The following is a 17,903-nucleotide window of genomic DNA, read 5'->3' as shown; positions in this document are numbered from 1 at the left end:
CTACTGCTATGCTACTGAAACTGAGTTGGGAATGCAGGAAGCAGGGAGGTATTGACTGAGGGGACCACCCCCTAGGGGTGGGATATGCTAAAAGCTTTGATATTAACAAATTTTGTTGCCTAGCCACTCCTGCGGAGAAAAGGTCAATAACCCCATTAGTGATGAATATGAAGTGGCGGCGACTGTCGGAGGACTCAGAGAAAGGAATTTTACAGGTAAGATTTTACAAAAATTCCGTTATTTTGTTTTTAGATGGAATGGGGTTAAATCTTTATCTGATTTTGCTGTTGTCAGAATGGGAAATGGGGAAACAAACTCACTTTAAATAGAGAAAGGAGGGATTAGAACTGCAGACAATGGCTTTCTTGCTTCCTGTACTTTCCTATCCTGGTGACAACCGCTTCCCCCTTTTTCTTGTATGTTGTCACAGTGGGAAGACGTGAGACAAAATCACCCAAATAGGGACACAGACCGAAATAAAAACCTGGCAGAATATTTACCTCTTTGAATTGTTTAATAGCAAATTATAAGAGACTTTCCTTAAAACGAAGGCCTCCAGCGTCGCACTTTCAGCGCTGGGAGGGCTTCCATCTTCACTCGGTCTTCCTTCAGGGTTCGTGGCCGCCGGCTACATGAGTGGCCGGGGGTGCGATGACGTCTCTCCCGTGAATGCGTGTGTGAGCCGCCATTTACAGCACAGGCTCTGAAGTTCTGGCATGGTATGCCGAACCTTCAGTGTGCATGCGCCGGTGACATCAGCGGCTGCGTGCACCACTTTAAATATCTCCTAAACAGTGCAAGTTTAGGAGATAATCACAGTACCTACAGGTAAGCCTTATTATGCTCGATCTAGAGGCGCGGATTTCGGCAGGAACTTGACTCGTGGCGGTACAAGCTCATTCACTGTGTTTTGAGAGTATTTTAGAAGGGCTGTTTGGACCATGATTACTTCAAGATCTCAGCTTATTCAAAGACCCGGTGAGTGAAAGGGAGGTAGCAGACTTGCGTGGTTGCGGAGGTAGTTCCAGACATCCTGCCAGCCGAGGGGACATCCATCTAGGAGATTCTTCCCACTATAAGATATATACCATCCGGTAAGAGGCCACTTTGTACTATCGCACGAGGTGGAATTGTAGTGGAAGTTTTCCTCCTCTCCTACTGGCCATATTGAGTTATTCTTTGCACCTCACCCTAATTCCATCTGGTAAGGAGTAGGGATGATCGAACTCTTGAACTTCACGAAAGTTCGGCCCGGATTTCAGAACCCCATTGAAATCAATGGGACCCGAACTTCTGTAATCAAAAAACACCATTTTTAAGCCCTAAAACCCAATAAATGCCCCTAAAAAGTGCCTAGGGTTCTGGGTCATGCCTCATTAACTATTAATCACATAAAAAAAAGTTCTTAAAAATTGTCATTTTTGATAAAAAAGCCAATTATTGAAAAATTAAAAAAAAAAAGAGAGATTTTTTTGGATTTAGTATCTGGGGGGTCTAAAAGGTGTGCATGTGAAGTTTCAGCTCTGTAGCATGTCCAGAACCATGAAAAAAAAAAAAGATAATTTTTCAGTAGAACAGGGATGTGGGTCGGGACCCTCCTTTAACTTTAACACCTATATGATCTTTTTTTCTGGTTCTGGACATGCTACAGAGCTGAAACTTCACAGGTACACCTTTTAGACCCCCAGACACAAAATCACACAAAAAAAAGTTCTTAAAAATTGTCATTTTTGATAAAAAAAGCCAATTATTGAAAAATTAAAAAAAAAAAAAAAAAGAGATTTTTTGATTTTTACTTTGGATTTAGTATCTGGGGGGTCTAAAATGTGTACATGTGAAGTTTCAGGTCTGTAGCATGTCCAGAACCAGAAAAAAAAAGATCGTTTGTATTAGAAAACTTTAAGCACAGGAATATGGCTTCTCTGCTGTAACACCTTGCCGGTTTAATAGCAGGCATTTTTTTGGGTTCTTTGCAGTCAGGAAAAACATCTGAACTTGTGTATAGTGGTACTGTGCACAAGTTCTGATGTTTTGCCTGCCTCCAAAACCCCCCAAAAAATGCCAGCAAAAACACACCTCGGCATCTTTTTTTTTTGACGCTAGCGTTTTTTTGGCATTATTTGGGGTTCTTTTGAGGCAGGCAAAACATCTGAACATGTGTATAGGGGGTATATATAGGCATATATGTCTGAATATATACCCCTAGACATATATAGGTGTGATAGTAGCAGAAATATATTACTGTAAATGATTTCATTAGCGCAAGCATTTATTTCTGCTACTATCACACCTATATATGTCTAGGGGTGTATATTCAGACATATATGTCTATATATTCCCCCTATACACATATTCAGATGTCATGTCTGACATCAAACATGTCCTCAAAAAAGCACTGGCAGTAGCGGCCCCTGCAGCATTAAAAAATGCTTGCTGGTGAGAAGCCACATGCCTGTCCCGAAGCAACACAGAGAAATGATCATTTCTCTATAGCGGTCACCCTGCTATGGAAGGGTTTTGTCACCCTGCCATAGCAGTCACTGTCAGTTAACCCTACACTACACTACGGTCCCCTGACACTTAACACTTTCCCTACAGAAACTAAATTTTTGAAGCTAACTTAAGTGTAAAGGAGCACTCTAACTACACTAGATATCCCTTTCCTCACACTAAAAATAGCTAAATGACACTTTTAAAGTAAAATTAACAGAACTGCTTCCACTCTCTTCCATGTCCAGTATAACAATGCTGGGAATATGGCGGGGGCGATCTTATATACTGGGGGGCGTATTCACTAATGATTGGTCTAGGGACCCCCTAGTCACTCCAATCACATTCCTAGCATTCTCCTGCCCCCTCAATTGGCTTTTGCTAATGGTTCTGGTCCAATCACGGGCTTTTAAAGCCCATTTCCTGAAGCATTGCATTTTGGGCGGTTCTGGTTGCCGAATTCCGAACTTTTTGGGCAAAAAGTTCTAAATTCGGCCGAACCTCGAACACCCAATGTTCGGGCCGAACCGATGGTGGACCCGAACCGTTCGATCATCCCTAGTAAGGAGGAAAGCCTGTCGTGGTGGGAATCACTTTTCATATGTTATTTTGAAATATCACTAGAAGTTGATTTCCAACACCCTTTTACATTGAATCACATGGTAAAAATCACGATTATTTGGACTTTGTGGACTATCATTGGTTTTTGAATCTTACCATTTTTTGATTGGATCACGTTCACTTATTGGTTTGATTTGTTTGTTTTTATATATACACAGTTATGTCAATATCACTGTAAATTCATTGTGATTTATTGTTTATACATGTGCCTGTATGTTAATTCATCACAGCACTCTTGTTTAGCGCACCTATTTTTTCAACAAGCCTTATTATAGGCTTATCTGTAGGTAAAATATGAAAAAGTGGGTTTTCTCCCAATCGCTAATTTTAAACTGAACCCCAGCCTTTCCTTCTGTCTTGCAGTGTTGTACAGGCTCCTCCTATACTGACGTAGCTCCCCCTGATTTCATTGCACACTGTGAGCTTCTCATAATGTTCATTAGAAGCTGCAGCAAGTCTTATAGGGCCTGCCTCATTTAATGGCTAGCGGACATCTGTCATCATCAAGGCATTTTTATATTTGCTGCTTGCATCCGGTCTAAGGGCTCTTGAGAGGAGTACTAATGCAGGGTGTTGTGATGGTTTCAGAAAGCTATGTACAGTACAATACCAGCCTCTCCCACCAGCCTACCTGCATTGCAAAGAGAAGTACAGAGACCTAGAGATGACATCACTGTGTCTAAAATAAGGTATATAATGAAAAAGGAAGGTTTTTGCTTAACAATTTCATCAGCATTTTTATAGGGGGGAAGAAGAGAGCCAGAAAAGGCTAAATGAAGGCAGAATATACATGTCAATATCATTTTTAAAGTCAGTTTCAATATTTTTTAATCTGCAGCTTCCAAATAAATTTGGACCAGGTGATCTTGCCATGAAGGTCCTTGTTCAGACACGTCTTACAGGGTGACAACAGTCTGTCTCTCGATTGTTGTCCTGCATTTTCTCCTTGTCACACGGACCTTCAAATGAAATTGCAAGTGTCTGTTTCATGAAGCACTGCACAGATGTGGCCCACTGTTGTCACCATCAGCATAAAGAAAAGATATAGTAGGTGCATAAGGTAAAAGGACGGCCTAAAATGTACATCAATATGAACAGTATTGGGGAATTATCCTTTATAAAGTCCAAGTAATTTTTTTAGTCCACTTAGGAAGACCGGAGAGGAAGTCAACGCTATGAAATGACAAACAAAGAAAAAAAGGGAAAAGCGCCTCTAAGTGTAGTAGGATAAAACACATTTATCGCTTCAGAAAGGAGATTTTAGCGCATGCTCTGAAACGCGTTGTACACGTTCCCCGCTGGTGATATCATCACGTTGACGTTGCGCTCCATGGACATTTCTGGCACCCGCGATCCGGAAGAGAGTGGCCGCTGTTCTGCTCCCCATTGCGGCTGTTAGCCCACATATTCTGATGTTCTTCAGCTGATGACCACCTGATCAATGAGACTGTTTTATTTTATACCATGTGAGAGGCTCCATTTTAAAGCCTGAATAAATGTATTTTATCCTACTACACTTAGAGTGGCTTCACCATCAGCATACCTGCCCTGAGAAATGAAATGCAGCCATCACTTTGGACAGAAAGTGGCTTCAAAGGCTGCCGGAGATCAGCATTACTGGAATGCATCAAAGGATTTGAAAAGTATTTTTATAGAAAAAGAAATCCTTTGCAATTGTTTATGATACACAGTACTTTTCTAAACCACATGCTATCAGATAGGGTTTATATCTGCTATAATGAGCTTTAGCCCTGGAGCATGGCTTCACTCCTGGCTGGCAGAACCTTCACCAGCAGCTGCATCCTTATACATTCTGCTTTGCATCCGTATTGATGTACAGATTATGTTTGCAGAAAAAGAACATACATAACTCTATTGTATTGTTCAGGTGCAAGCACTGGGATATATATACATCTTCCTCCAAAAGCTGGAGAAAATTAGGCAGTTATGAACGTGCAGCCGTGTGCTACTTATGAAATCTCGCTGGCTTTTCCAAGTTTTGTATGTTCAGGGAAATCGAAGCGGAGGAAAACAAAATGCATCTTTCTGTAATCCTATCACACAATGCCTAAAGCTCAGCTGTCTTTTTATCAGAGAATCCCGAGGATTTATATATAGAATACCTATTACTACTTTTATTTAAATGATGAGTCACAGAAATGCGCATTCTGTACTGGGAATAAGGTATTTCTTGCAGAGAGATGTCAGACTGACCTTTACGTAGGTTAAAAAAAGAAAGGAATGAAAAAGAGCAATTATAGAATGTTTATTTATAATGCCGAAGGCACTGCTGTAGGTTTTTGTTTTTTTTTTAACCAGAAGTACCTGCTAAGTACACAATATGTAACCATGCCAGTGAGGGGAAGCTTTGGCAGAATGGTAAAACCAGCTGTAAAATTTGGGCAAACTAATTTCAAAAGCAGTGGTATGGCTGCACTACAGTCATACCACTCAAAAAAGAGCATTGCACATTTAAAAAGCACAACTATGTACTTTAACCCCCATTTACACAGGCTGAGATCTGTAATCTGTGAATGCGTTGTGTATTTATGTAGCTTGAGCTGCCAGGTGCTGCAAGTAGGCAGCCCATGTAAGTGTATCGGGGCGCAGTGGCTGCATGGACACACAGGAGCAAGTGAGCATCCCCAAATGCAGACAGTGTGCCTCCGAAGCCACTCACCCGCACCTGAACTCTTGTCAGCTTAGGACATACAGCTGTGTCAATGCAGCCGCTGTATCCTCATGCACTTATATGCCTGCATGCAGCATCTGGTGGCCCAAGCTGCATAAACACATTGTCCATTCATTCGTTACGGGGCTCAGCACCCCTGAGAACAAGGCCTTATAAATGTGCTTTGCGCTCTGCCTCTGGAGACCATAAATTGGAGGCAAGCCTAGTCATATAACTATCATAAAGCGTCCTCTGCTCCACTGACTCTGACTGAGCACAGTGACCAAATTTTCATGAATGAAATAGGTTGTGGTGTGCGTAACTTAGCAGTACATTAGGGCTCTTTCACACGGGCGATCAGTTTTTTGGCTCGCAAACAGATGGGAGGATATGCGGACATACGGAGCGGATGACACAAGTGTCATCCGCTCCGTGAAAAAAAAAAAAAGGACCGGAGCGGATGACACTTGTGTCATCCGCTCCGTATGTCCGCATATCATCCCATCCATTTGCGGATGATATACGGACATAATGTAAGTCTATGGGCATTGCGGATGTCAGCAGATGACTCCGCTGACATCCGATTTTGCTTCCTTTCCTTTTTTTGAACGGAGGAAAAATAGGGTTCTGTTCCGTTCCAAAAAACGAAACAGAACTGAAAAGAAGAAAATCGGATGTCAGCGGATGGTAATCCGCTGACATCCGCAATCCCATAGACATTCATTATGTCCGTAAATCAACTGCAAAAAAATAGGATGATTTGCGGACATACGGAGCGCCCGTTTGAAAGGGCCCTTACACGGAGCAGACATCAATATCTACTCTCCTTTATAAGTGAGACCCTGGCTGAAAGCTTGTAGACACCTGACTATCACACCTATATGAGCTTGTTGGACATCCAGTTCAAAAACTATGGACAATGATATGGAGTTTGACTTCCCTCCTCACATATCGAAAGGCTTTTCAAGATTTTGGAGTCTGTAAGAATTTTGCCAAAAAAGAACATTTGTGAGGTCAGGTACTGATGTTGGATGAGAAGATTTAATTTACAGTCCATGTTCCAATTCATCCCAAAGTTGTTTAGTAGGGTTGAGCTCAGGGATTGTGCACTCAAGTTTAAGCTAGCAGGAACAGAAAAGGGGGCCTGTCTCAAATTGTTGTCACAAATCTAAAATATTTTAGATTAGATTACTTTAATCTAATGCAATAAATATATAATCTAATCAGTAGTTTGGACTGACTGTAGACCTAGGGCTGCCACTAGTCTGGGATTCACTCAGAGAATCTGGGTTTTGAATAATGTGTCCGAGTTTCGGACCACCTGAAACCTGGACACAATTCAGAAACAGCAACACATTATTCAGAAACCTGGACACATTATTCGGACTGGAGTTTGACTATGGCTCCCCAAGTAACCGAGTACCACAACCGCTGAGAGCATAGGTGTGCACATGGCCTGGGTGTTCCTGGGCATACCCTAATCACCAGGGTTGCCAACCATCTTGCCCCTACCCCTCTGTGTCTGAAAAATTTTAAGCCCAACAGCTGGCAGAGATACATCATGGATGAAAGGTGCTGAAGCCTAAACCTCCATCCTCGGAAGAGTGAGCTCATCATCCATTGTCTGTGACTGAAGTCCCCCCTTCTCTCTCCTGCTTCTGAGCCAATGAGTACACTAAATTATTGAGGACTCTGATTTAAGGGAAGCTCTGCAGACTCTGAGGTAAGGGCAACTTTGAGAACCCTGATGTAAGGGGGAATGGTGGGAACTCCGATGTAAGTGGGGGTTTTGGTGAGCATAAACTCCCTTAAATCAGTCCACAGCATTCTTCCTTAAGGAAAAAAAAAAGATTAAGTGTTCAGGTTTAGCTTTAAGAAACTGCTTTGGAACGCTGGTTGATGGGGGATTGCTCTTTACACTCCTGGATTGTCTATAACTACTGTTTGAGTATCAGTGGACACCATTACTTATATCTCGATATAGATAGGTGTTTTGCTCCTACATGGTGAGCTACAATTGTGACTCCTTGTAAGCCAGTGCGTCCCATCCACCCCCTTTGGGATTATTGGAGGATACCTCCTTTTGGGAGGACTCTCTATTTATGAAGTGTTCTTTGGTTAACAGTCATCCATCAGTTATAGGACATCACATACCCCCTGAGGAAGACTTTACTGCATAGGTCGAAATGCGTTGGGGTCCATTCTATTGGTGATGATTCTTTGATCACTGTCCTTGGTCTTTTATCAGTTTGTGATATTTGATATGACCGACTTATGTCTGTAACCAAAGTTCATATTTTATGCCTCTGATTTTCATGAATATTTAAAAACTTTTTTTAATAAAGATTAATAATTTTATACACCTATAGTCTAATTTCTATTTGCTGCCCAAAAACCCCTGGGGGCCTTTCCTTTTTCCTTGTATTATTGGGGCGCGCAGCCTCTCCATGTCATGTGTTGTTTTCTTCCCAGTTCAAAGAAATTGTGTCAACCCTATGTAGACCAAACAATTTTGACGCCAAAACCAAAATTCTATTTTAAAATTGAAGCAATTAGGATTTCTGCATAACAGTTTATTTGTTTCATGTACAAAGACAACCTACCAGTTGATTGCCCAACCATAATCTGGCACCTTTTCTGAAGAAGTATTTGAGGCAGGATGGAAATCTTTCTTTGCAGATAATTTTGTGGATGTTATCAGGGAGTGGTGGGCAATAAAGGCACTGTGACATTGTTTTAAATTTTGACATCACTTGCATGCATGACCAATACGGCACGTTTTCATGTAATATCCATAGAAATGAGCAATACCGCTGCTACTTACTTATTTCAGCAATATTGATTTGCTTCATTGTAACAACATCCCACCAGGCTGGCTCCTAACTGGCACATTTTGCCCTGATGTAGAGCTTAGTTGTAGAGGCCTTTACCTATCAGAATATCCAGTGCCTTATTTTGTCTTTAGCTGTCTCTAAGCAGTGTAAAATTCCCAGATAGTTTTTGCATTTGTTTGTTGAAAATGGAACATTCCCTTAATACACTACCTGCCATTTTATCTGTAAGGTAATGTTATTTTCAAGCCAGGAATAAATAGTGGTTTTTGTATACAAAATTATGCAGCATTCCACTGAAATTCACTCTTTCCTCTCTATTTCTTCATAAACTGCTCTTGAGGCTCCTTTCACACTATCCGTCCGTTGGACGGACTCCGTTTATCTCAGCGGGGGATCGATCCGCTGCATCCCCCGCTGAGCAGGAGCATGACAGCTGTGTCTCCGCGCTGTGTGCGGAGACACAGCTGTCAGTTCCCCATGCATCTCTATGGGGGAAATCGGATGGGAACGGACAGTCGGTCCGTTCTCACCCAATCCCATCTGATCCGCTGGATGGATGGAAAATAGGGTTTCCATCCATCCAGATTTGACGGATTGGATCGGGTGTCAGCGGACATGTCTCCGCTGACATCCGATCCCCTATAGAGATGCATGGGGGGACCGTTCAGATCCGCCAAAAAAACGGACAGGCGGATCTGAACGGTCCGCCTGTGTGAAAGGGGCCTAATGCTTTCCCCCAGGATTCACTCATAATGCATTATTGTTAGCAGCAAGGCAAACTAGACATGAGCCCAGTGATTGACAACTGTGGAGTACAGAAACTGATCAGTAAAATACGTCTCTGCCCATCCTCGGCTATCAGCTGAAAGTGTTTTCATATTAAATATATTTAACTTACGCAACCTTTTTTAGGCAGGCCTCCTTCCTGTATGGAGGAGGTTAATTGTATCTCACGTTTAGCAGCAGTGTGAGGAGTCACGCACACCCTCAGCCCTCTTTCATTTATAATACCTCCAGATTTTCCCTTTTTTTCCCTTTTATTTCCTCCCATAATCGTTATGTAAATGGCGTGATTCTCATTTTCTTTTAGCTTAGCCCATTATGGTGGATGCAAAACGCATCTCCTCCTCTACCAGAATGCAATTTTCCCGTAATAACGGCTTAGCGCCATAATTGTATTATACCTCAATTAAAATAGTTTGAACAAAACGGTCTCCAGTGGGCTTCCAAACAGCTGCGGAGCGCCTCCACCTCTCCTCAATTAACGCTGATAAAGAATGACTTTCACCGACAAAGAAGACTTCTTTTCAGAGGTGGCTGCACTTTCCTCACAGAGAAAGTACAAAGATATAGATGAGTGTGGCGAAGATACCGAAGAATGGCAGAGCCTGACACCCTCACCAACCATGTGTCTGTGCCCACTCACTCCAGTACATTATGCTTACTGACAATGTAGATATTACAGTCACCAATAAGTTGACTTTGGCTTGCGTTAGGTAATGCAGCAATGAATAGTAAAGACTAACTACTGCTAACTACTTTAAGACTTTGGAGTTGTGTTAAGGTAAAGGGTTGGTTTAGGAGTTAGGTTGGGGTTTAAAGCCAGCCATAGATGGATTGAATCTTAGCCGGTTCAGCAGGGATTGGCTGAGATTAGATCTACCTCTGGGCAGGCTGCTTATAACCAAGTCGATTCATCGATCAACATGGGTACAACCAGCATGTCAGATTTTTAGCATTTGAACATTGAGCAGCTATAGCCGCTAGCAGTAATCACTGTGTTCTCCCGGCAGAGACGCCCCCCCCCCCCCACCAGGAGAGCACAATAGCTTTGTGGGAGGGGACTGTGTTGATGGGGGAGGCTAGTGATTTGATGCAGGGAAGAAAATGGTGTAATCTATGGCTGGCTTAAGGGTTAAATTTAGGAGTGAAATTGGGGTAAGTATTAAAGTGTTAAACTGGGGATGACAGTTAGGTTTAGAAATTAGCTTGTGGTTAAAGGTTAGAGTTAAGCAGGCCATAGAATATGCAGTTTTCTTTCCTGCAACCACGGGTTACAGAAAAATCGCTTGGTTCCCTCATTAACTAATATCTCGGCCAATCCTTGCTGAATCGGTAGAGAGTCTATCCTTCTATGGCTGGCTTTAGACATTAGGTTAAGTTAAGAATTTGATTTTGGAGATAGGTTGGGATTACATTTTAGGTTTAGGAGTTGAATTGGGGTTAATATTTAGATTAAGGATTTAGGCTGGGGTTAAGGGTTAGGTTTGGAAGTTATGTTGGAGTTAACGGTTAGGTTCAAGAGTTAGGTTGGAGTTAAGGATTTGGTTTAGGAGTTAGGTTGGAGTAAGGGGTTAGGTTTAGGAGTTAGTTTGAAGTTAAGGATTAGGTTTAGGAGTAAGGTTCGGGTTAAGGATTAGATTTAGGAGTCAGGTTGATATTAAGGGTTTGGGTTAAGAGGGTAAGGTTTGGGGTTTGTTAGGTTGGAGCTAAGGCTTAGGTTTGGGACTTTTGATAAGGTAGGTAAATTAAAGGGAAAGGTATTAACTGTACAGCTTTTCTTTCAAGTCTAAATGTGCATCAGCTGAGTGGCAGTGGATGATACTGAAGTTTAAGATGCTAGCAACAAAGGGGAAAAAGGAGGAAGGTTACTAGGTATACAGTGATTGCCAGAAAAATACTCTAGAATCTCTCTCAGCAGTTAGACTATGCATATTGATGTCTAATTTTCTTGGCCTGCTGGATTAGAGTTTTAAAGGATCACTGAAGTGGGTGGCAGTTCCTCATCCAACCTATGTTACATCAACATGGACGCCATGAGATCCCCCTCCATGTGTGCTGAACATGCACCCTTTTATTCATGTTTAAACCATAGCGGCTATTTTGCACCATCAGTTTCTAAGGGGAACAATAACTTGTGCCCCAACCGGAAAATCAAAACAAACACTTGATCAATTAAGTAACTGTAGTCCATCATCAGTCCGAAACTGTTAATATTTGCATCCTATGAAAGCTTTGAAGGAGAAGTGGGCCTTCCAAACACAATTATGCTGCCCAGATACGATCTGAGCATTCCGGAAAACAGACATCTTTCGTCACACCGAGATTTTAAACCTTCAGGCAATCCCTGGCAAAAAAGCAGCCTTATTTTATTTTTGTCTGTTTCCATGGCTGATTAGCTGCAGCTGTGCCTCTGGAGGGAGTTCAGGCCATCATTTAGTGAAATGGAATTATCTGAAACTCAAATGTCATTCCGTTCATGATTTGCAGTCACAGTAAAAAAAAAAAAACGTCAACCCTGTGTTCGCCCCGACACTAATCGGAAACAGTCATTAAGTGAATGTCTTTTTGCATATGTACTGTATTTTTGGTGCCCTAAGGTGATCATATGTATAGGGTTAAAGGGTATGGAAACCCAAAATGTGTTTTTAGGTATGATTGGTCTCACCATAAGCTGTTTTCTCAAGCAAATCCTTGTTTGTGAAAAATTCTTGTCAGGATATCCTCCCAGTTACAGTACTCCTGGTTTATGGCTAATTCTTATGCCTCGTGCACACGTTCAGATAATCGTACGACTTATCGTTCGCATTTTGTTGCATGATACTAACATTGAATTCAACAATGCATATAAACTTAGGATTTTTTTCGTACGATTCTGGAAAAGCTTCCTGGTTTGCGTAGCTATGTATCAGATGGTGCAAAACAAAAACAATGGCAGCCAGGCTTTTTCCGTGCTATTTTAGTGTTTCTGATCATGCGCGGTCTTTGTCGATCGCTTGTTAGCGGCCGCATACTGTACTGATTAAACTATTGTCGTTCGCTAGGCTATCATAAGACAGAAGTTTACGTGCTTGTCCCTTCGGATTTTGTTGGACGAACTGTCGTGATCGGCTGTCGAAAGCTGTGTACTAATGATCAGATTATCGTGCGATCAAGTCGAAAGCGATTATTTTCGTCCGATTATCTGAACGTGTGTACGAGGCATTAGTGTTGTCAGCCTGCTGTGCACACTCCTTTAACTGGCAGACCTGATACACAGTGCAACAACCAAATGATGGCAAGTGGCACTGCAGGTTGACAACCATACAAGGTAGAGGTGCACTGAATGGAAACTTGGTGCCGAAACCGAAACCTGAAAATGCAGGATGCACTTGCCTGAAAACTGCAACCGAAACCGAAAATTTGTTTTTTTAACAGTTATTTTTAAATAATTGTATTAAATTAGACTTTTTAATTAATATCATGAATTTAAATTATTATAAATTTATTGTCAGCCATTTTCTGTACATTTAGCTCAAGAAAAGCTCAAGAAAAGTGCATCCCTTTAAATTCTATGTATGCCTTCACACTGGTCCATTGCGCTTCAGTTGTGGTTTTAAAAATCTTGCTTGCTGTAATTTTGATCAGTTAGGCTCCATTCACGTAGCAATTTTATAGCATTTTTCGGGCATTTTTTTGCAGCTTTTTACAAGAGTTTTAAAAGTGTATCACAAGCGTTATACATCTTCAAGCATTTTTGTTTAGCTAATAGAAAGCAATTGGGGGAGGAGAGGGAGAGGAAATTAGGGGTGGGGAGCTGCTATTTGAGCACAAAGCGCTCGTAAAATGCTCAAGTCAGACATTTCTATTGAAGTCTATAGGGCCAAAAATGCTTATACTCTCCCAAAAAGAAGCTCATGCACTTTTTTGAGCAACAGGCATTTTGCTTCAGGTGACAGAAGACTGTGAACAGAGGCCATTGAAATGAATGGGATTGCTCAGGTGTGAAAGGGGCTTTTAAAAAACGAACCAAAAACGCACCTCTCCGTTTAAATGCATTGAAAATGCAGCAAGAATGCATCAATACACACCTGTGTTACGTTTTTGATGCGGTTTTTGAGTCACGTGACCTATGAAAAGCACGGCAAAATCACGTCAAAGTCATTATCAGCAACTTTTTCTCTATTGTCAAAATGGCGAAAACACCATTTTCGGCCGATATGTTTCGGCGCCGAAATTTCAGTGCATCTCTAATACAAGGCCTTTGAAACAACATTAGCTTTACAATAAAGTGGTGTAAGCAATGCTTTGGAATGCTGTTGATGTTCTACACGTAGCCTGACTAATCTTCTAACCACTTTCTGCTGTTCTAAAATTTGACTTTTCTTGATATGTATCCCACCATTAGAGGAATATTTCCTCATTCCCCCTCCTAGTCATGGAGACAGGAAGTTAGGAAATCTCTCAAACAGGGACCATGGGCAATTAAAAACATTTTCATTAGAGTTTGGAAAGGTTTTAACCTATATCTGCATTGGGAGATTTCTCCTCTCTTCCTGTCCTGGTGGCAGAGGTCCCATTCATAAGGAACACATGGTATGAGACAAAGGAGCAAAATTACCAACAATAGTAAAGCATGTTAAAGAAACCAACACAACACAATAGTGTAAAAAAAATAGTAAGAAGGAGGGATAATGACTTAAATGGCCATGATGTTTATTTAGTGTAATAATTACACCATGCATTAACATAAGACTTACAATAACCAAATAGCCTAGCCGTAAAAGTTTAGGTTACCCGTTCAAATAATGACCAAGCTTAAAAAAATGAACTTTGTTCCTACAGCATTATGCTGGATGATTACCATTGCTAACTAGCATCGCAACAAAAGATAACTGTAGTGTGAAGAGGGCTCGCTGCTGCCCTCATTGGGACTCCATCACAGATGGTCTAGTGGCACCTAAGTATCCAAATTTTTAGCAAACAGCACACGTTCACTCCATGGGGAGTCTTGAAATACACTCCAGCCCCTTACAGACAGCAATAAAAAAATATTTTTGAAGTAAAGTGGGTATGGTCAAAAAATTGGCATGGTTAAAATGGGGATTACTTCAGGGTGTATGGCTTGTAATGGCACACCTCTTTTGCTATTGGCATTGTGAGAGCAATAATAAACCCCAACATAGGTGGTCATTGCCAATATTATTAAAGCTCTCCCTTTCATTAGTGATTAGTGGCAGTGTTAATATTGCCCCCCTCTCCCTTTTGTTGGAGGTAAGCGGGAGGAATAATTACCCCCCCCCCCTATTCTTTAGCTGTCAGGAGTAGTGATAATAAATCTCTACACCCCTTTCATTGGTGGTTAGTAGGTTTCCTTCCTGATCACACGATCTTGCGCCGCTGCCAGACTTCGACTATAATTCTATCATGCAGAGATCACTCCAGACAATACCACAGTTTTTTCAATGCCAGGTGCTGGCATGTAGAAAATTTTCCAGCACCTGGCAACACTCTGAAACTCTGCACTAACTGATCACACATAGTTGCTTACATTTGAGATTAGTAAGAAGGGACTCTTTGAAGGACCCAAGAGCCATCACTTTCCTACAGTCATTGACAGGAACTGACACAAGAGCACAAATTGCCAAAGAAAAATATAATATCTTCTATGTATCAGTTTTGTAAATTATAAACAGTATATATATATTATTGATACATCCATGATATCTAACGTTTTGGATGTTTACAGCCCTAAAGAAGAGGGGTTTCTACAAACCTTGAAATGCCTTGTTTTTTTTTTTTTTCTTTAAAATATTAAAGTCCTAGAAGTTCTAGTCCAATATAAAAATTCATAAATATACCACAAGCGATCCAGAGCTCCTCACCTCTTGAAGAATTATCGAGCAATAAAAACCTGACAAGAATTTCTAAAACCTCTAAATTCCATCCAAAACTAAGAAAAATAGTTTTGCTATGCATAAACTTTAATACATCATAGAAGGCAATGGACAGATCACCCAGCATGGGAAGAATGGTGGATGGTACACTTGTGTCACTCCCCTCCTTCATAGGTTGCTGTAAGACTGTATCTCTTTTCTTTGGTGGACTGAATCCTCAGTTGTTAGGGAGTAGCAAATGTGGGAGTGGCAGGACCACCACTGCCTGTTGCTGACACTCCTGGTGGGCTTATGGAAAATCTACAATATGGACTGCCCTTTAATTGATCAAGAAAATGCCAATGACTTATGGGACAAATTTGGACAAATAGGGTACTGGAAGTTAGCAACTTGATTAACCTGGAAAATACTTTCCTTATTTATAATTTCTGCTATGTGCATAACTCTTTGTCCATTGTTCACTGTAATTCAAGTTGTATGTCCCTTTGAAACCTGCAAGTTACTGTACTTGCATCCAGCTTTACCAGGAGTTAAATTTAGTGTACTAAGGTAATTTATTGTTAGCAGCCTTTGTATGCCGTCATTCTAACCTGCCATTGATGCTGAAGCTTGCTGAAAGCCTGCTAACGGCTTGCTTTAGCTATTGCCAGCATGTCTATTTAGAGCTGCATTCAGCCCTGTCGGATGGGAGCTGAAGGACTTCAAAAAAGCCGCTGGAAGCTTGTTGAAAGCTTTGTAAGTGCTTTGTAAATGCTTGCTGTAGATGGTGCTCTCAAGACTGGCATTTAGCTCACTTGGCACTATCCATGCTGAGCAAGCTACCCTGTGGGTTGAGTGTGCAGGGTGGGAAAATGCTTAATCAGGACCCAGTAGATCAAGGCTATGGTGTGCAGAATCCTCACAAGCCCTCCTGGCATAAGATACTGTATTGATAATTACAGTGTACCAAGCTGGATCAATGTAAGTTGGCAAAAAAAGATTCCTGGGGTTCAAATTTAAGGTAAACCTGTTGACTGGCTGTGGACGCTCAAGTATTTCTATGCTCTTTATAAGTAATTAGTGTTCTTTACAAAAACCTCACTGACCTCTATAGCTGCAGCCAGTGTAGAGAAATGTACTTTCCATGCTACAACATATGTGTGGAATGAAGGTCCATGCACATGTGTTGGCATGCTGCAATGTGGCTTGTTTAACATGCACGTTTCTCCTCACTTCCTGCAACATGCAAAGGGTCTACTGCATGGCAGAGGAGCCAAACCAGTGCTGGCCTGCGGTTTTTCCTGTGCATTTATGTGCACTATGGTGTGCTGACATGCATTACGGTGCATTGCATTGCACTAGCTGAAAAAAACGTAGAGCATGCTGTACTTTTTTTTTTTATTTTTAATGTTTACTACAAATCAGAACATAGCACCAGTTTGAACTTATCCTATTCACATACCCTATTTTGTGCTGAAAAAAGTGAAAATGCATCTGATGTGAATGGACTCCTTAACGTTCATAGCAATAGAACTGACCAGCTCAGTTCAACCTCCCAGAAGTCGCTCAGCAGCACAGCAGCCTTGGCTCCCTCTTTTCAGCAGAGATCAGCAGCTCATGTTTCCCTACTTCTTCCTCCTAGGAGTGATCAGCAGCTCAGCTCCCCCTGATCGCTCCTTCCAGCAGTGACTGAGCACCCTTCAGGTCTCTAATGTAAACACAGAGTAGGTGCGGAAGCTAGGAAAGGGGGGGGGGGAGGGCAGAAGAGGGTGCTGAGCTGCTAAGTAAAGAACCTGGAAAAGCTTAGTTTTTCTACTGTGGCATTGACAATGAATTGTTCCAGCAGCTACAGAGGTCAGTATAGATTTGTTTTAAAACTCATTTGCTGCCTTTTAAGAATAAGTAAATACTTGAATGTGCACTTTTGGGTACACCTGTCTATACTAGCTCTTAAGAGACACACTCCTTTAGATCTTAATCCTAGTGTTTTCGCTCACTATAACACCACTTTTTTTGTTTCTTTGCAGACAATCCACGTTGCAATTGTGTGTGCCGGTTACAATGCCAGTCGAGATGTTGTCACCCTGGTGAAGTCTGTCTTATTTCACAGGTAAGGCTGATGCTTGGATTGTTTGTTGCATGTGGAAGGTGCAAGAAGGATCGATAGCACTGTATGAAGTATTGCCGCCCTGTACTGTATGTTGTTACTTGGTACGTGTTTCCTGGGGAGGGCAGGGTTGAGGGGTATTTGCCCCTTGGCCCAAAGCTACCAAGATACGCTAGGCTGATAGCTCTGAGTAGAGATACTATACTTTTCAGACAATAATTAGAACAAGACCTGCAGACCCATGCTGGGCGTTACATAGCTACCTGCTATAGACCTGCGATCACAGCATTTGGCAAATGGAAGTCTTTCAGCACTGACTTCCATTGCAGCTCTAATAATTCATGTGACCGAGTGCCGAAAGCCACAAAGAAAGCTGATGTTGGAAGATGTGAAGGTGTGTCACAATTAACAGTGTCCTTTAGAAAAACCCACCATTTACCATGGTCACCAGTAACTGGAGAATCAAGACACACTTTGCATTATACATTTTATTTAGCTCACAGAAATCTGTCCTGACCATAAAATGTTCTCTTGTCCCCCCCTCT

The 17,903-nt window shown here is 41.6% G+C and overlaps 1 protein-coding gene across 1 annotated transcript in view; it reads left to right on the top strand.

Moving 5' to 3' along the window:
• The window catches only part of LARGE1 (LARGE xylosyl- and glucuronyltransferase 1), a 716,318-nt gene that overhangs the window by 369,343 nt on the left and 329,072 nt on the right, over positions 1-17,903 (top strand). Inside the window, exon 4 of the mRNA XM_082255353.1 lies at positions 17,279-17,361. Within this exon, the coding sequence (XP_082111479.1) occupies positions 17,279-17,361 (83 nt within the window). The remainder of the gene's footprint in view (positions 1-17,278; positions 17,362-17,903) is intronic.

This window comes from Pelophylax lessonae (genome assembly GCF_965119305.1).
Source record: "Pelophylax lessonae genome assembly, chromosome: 4".
NCBI classification, from domain to species: domain Eukaryota; kingdom Metazoa; phylum Chordata; class Amphibia; order Anura; family Ranidae; genus Pelophylax; species Pelophylax lessonae.
This window is presented reverse-complemented; position numbering and strand designations above follow the sequence as displayed.